Consider the following 3,177-nt stretch of genomic DNA (forward strand, 5'->3'; position numbering starts at 1 on the left):
ATTTTCTTGATAACGCTTTAATATTACAATTAGATAATCCGATACCGAATGTAATTTACTTCGAATATAAATTTTATTTTTACCGCATTCCGAACACGTGATATCCGATAATTTATAGTCCAATAACGTTAGAAAACTAACCGGCTCGTTATTTTGGACAACCCCGAATTCTAGGAAGTACATTACTTCAGGATTAATGGGAACGTCATCCCAATAACTATTGCAATTGAAACATTTCCTTACGAATTTAATGGTACAATCAAATAACTTGCTCGGAATGTTATTTTCTGTTTTTAAAGCGTTTATTACGAACGATAGAAATTCTTGCGCGTCTTGCTGAATATTAGCGTTGATGTTTATGTCGCTATCGTGAGCAATTAATTCGCGGAGTCGTTTAGTATTTGATTTGTTAGTACCAAGAGTTATTCCGGTTGTTAAAATATTTAATAATTCGCAAGTTACACTCACTGTTTGGTAGTTCTCGCGAGTTTTTGGATCCGGAAATCTTATCTTTATATTATTGGACAGGTTATTTTTTAGGTTAAATTTAACGAGATCTATATTAATCAAACACTGTGCAACAACATTCGCCGTCAGTGTAACATGAAACGCCGTCAGAATTGGTTAAGCCAAATATTTCCGTTTTCGAATAAATTTCGCGATTATCATATGATTGAGGAAGGCATTTTGATTTTGTTCACTTGAAGGTGGAGGAAACGCAAATGTTATTATTCGCAGTTTGCAAACATGGTGATTGGATCATTTTATTTAAACGACGGTATTCACTTATCGCGTCCGTATCTGCTTTTATTTTTGACGGATCGAAATCAATTAAATACAAACAGTTTAAATTAGTGACCCGCGAGAGAGCTACATAGTGCATGCCTGGTGCAAACACTTCTTTACCTAAACTCGTGAACAAACAATCCAAGGTTAAGCCTTGAGATTTGTGGATAGTTACCGCGTACGAAAGAGTCACCGGAAATTGTTTCCTATTCACGTAAATATTTTTTATTAATTGAAATCGCGCTAGTACCCTTTCTAAAGGAAAAGGTTTATTATTTATGTCAGAAATTCTCCTATAAATGACAAGGGGAGGGCAGTATAAAAAATGAAGCCGTTAAGATTCAAATTTAAATTTATTGAGGGGAGGAGTAAGGGTGGGGGACACCACCACACTTGAAATACCTTTATAACGGAAATAGTTTATTCACAATATAAATTTAGTAACAATGCTTAACAGAATTAACTAGTAAGAAAAACTTTATAATAAATCTTATCTTCAATACCAAGGCACAGTATTGGGGGAATAGTTACTTGAAAGGCAATTAACAGGCTGATTGGAGCTTTGAAAAATAATACCAGGCACGGTATTGGGGAAAAAGACAGGTTTACAATAGTATATGTACAAGGCTGTGCACAGGGGTTTTTATATGCGCATAGGAAATACCACGCAGGGTATCGAGGCAAATACAATAGAAATAACTTTGAGCACCCCAGACAGGGGATGTCAATTGAGTTCGTTCTTTACAAAATTGTACAAAACTTACAGTAATTTTCCTGACAATACAACACTCAATGCTAGTCGGTACTGATAGCTTATCCAACACAGACAATCTAGGGAAAACTTGCACAAGGTTTTTACTAAAAACTTGTTAGAGAGAAAACGACGCCACAAGATGGCTGAACACTTGTTGCTTGACTTGTTAACTTACGCACACACTCAATGTGTCGTCACAAAAAGGGGGGCACACCGTCTGTATCGCGCACAACCCCCACTCTCTGCACACCAATACTGCCAACAAAGGGCCGATGGTGATAGAAAATTCTGACCCAGGGGGGCCGCGACCAGTGCGGGGACCAAACATCCTCCCCCGCAGTGGACTCGCCAGAGTTCCACTCACTGGGATGGCAGGGGGCACAGTTTCCGGATGGGACGACTGATGATTCCTGTCGGGGTCCTCACGTCGGCCACTCTTGCCACTTCATCTCGTCCGTAGTGTAGTTTGTCAATCCGACCAATGGTCCACTGCAAGGGGGGAAGGTTGTCATCTATGATGGTGACTATCTGGCCTTCTGTCGCCGGGAGAGAGGGGGCGTGCCATTTCAGCATGGCTTGCTGATCCAGTAGGTACTCTCGATGCACCATTGCCCATTTAGATCTGAGGGCGGTGCGCGATGTCAAGGACCCACTAGAGGGTAGGGCTGTCAACGGCCGCATTATTAGAAAATGACCTGGCGTCAGAACCTGGAGATCATCTGGCGAGGATGACACAGCCGTAAGTGGTCGAGAGTTCAAGATGGCTTCAATTTGACACAGGATGGTAAGGAAGCACTCCATAGTAGGCTCCTGTGTGCCTAACGAGACCTTCAGTAGTCTTTTGGCTGATTTAACAGCAGCTTCCCATAAGCCTCCAAAATGTGGCGCTCTAGGCGGAATGAAGTGCCACTCAATACCTCTTCTGCTAGCCTCTCTCAGAATGGCCTCCTGAGACTTGGCGTCATTTAGTAGTGTGGATACCTCCTTGAGTCTTCTTTTGGCTCCGACAAAGTTAGTGCCATTATCCGACCAAATGTGACTTGCCACACCTCTCCTGGCAACGAAGCGGTTTAGGGCAGCTAAAAATGCTTGTGTGGTGACTAGCACCAGGTGTATGGCCTTCGTGGAGAAACAGACAAAAATGGCGAGGTAAGACTGGAGGACTTTGGCTGAACGCAGGGAAGCAATTTTCACGTTGAAGGGGCCTGCATAGTCTATGCCAGTGGTGGTGAAGGGTGATGAGGCGCTGGCTCTTTCTTCTGGTAGTTGACCCATGAGCGGATTGAAGGGTGCTGGCTTGATGCTGAAACACTTGTTGCAGGCTGCCAATTGTCGGCGGACAACATTTTTACCATTGACAATCCAATATCGACTTCGCAGAAATGCGTGAGTGGCAGTGGGACCTACATGGAGGTTGGAGATATGGGCATCCTGGATAATTAGGGCTGTCAAGGGGTATTGCGGTGGCAACAAGGCAGGGTGTTTGCTAATTTCAGGAAGATTGGCTAGTCTTAGCCTTCCTCTAACTCGCAACACTCCATCAGTATGTAAAAACAGGCCTAAAATTTTAACTAGTTGTAATTTAGGTCGAGGGGACTGGGTATCTTGGATTTCTTCTGGGAACGAGTGTTGCTGTG

General features: G+C 42.9%; 1 protein-coding gene across 1 annotated transcript; it reads right to left on the minus strand.

Annotated features, from left to right (window-relative positions):
• Nucleotides 1-1,900: 1,900 nt before the first annotated feature.
• On the minus strand, nucleotides 1,901-2,815 carry LOC141451968 (uncharacterized). The gene has a single exon (XM_074123786.1). It carries the CDS (start codon nucleotides 2,813-2,815, stop codon nucleotides 1,901-1,903), a length of 915 nt encoding a protein of 304 aa, XP_073979887.1.
• Between the last annotated feature and the right edge of the window lie 362 nt (nucleotides 2,816-3,177).

This window comes from Rhodnius prolixus, unplaced genomic scaffold (genome assembly GCF_049639745.1).
Source record: "Rhodnius prolixus isolate KJV_2025 unplaced genomic scaffold, Rpr scaffold_20, whole genome shotgun sequence".
Lineage (NCBI taxonomy): Eukaryota > Metazoa > Arthropoda > Insecta > Hemiptera > Reduviidae > Rhodnius > Rhodnius prolixus.

Coding starts and splice junctions, on each gene's coding strand:
- LOC141451968 (XM_074123786.1), bottom strand. CDS start 2,815: ATGGGTCAACTACCAGAAGAAAGAGCCAGCGCCTCATCACCCTTCACC.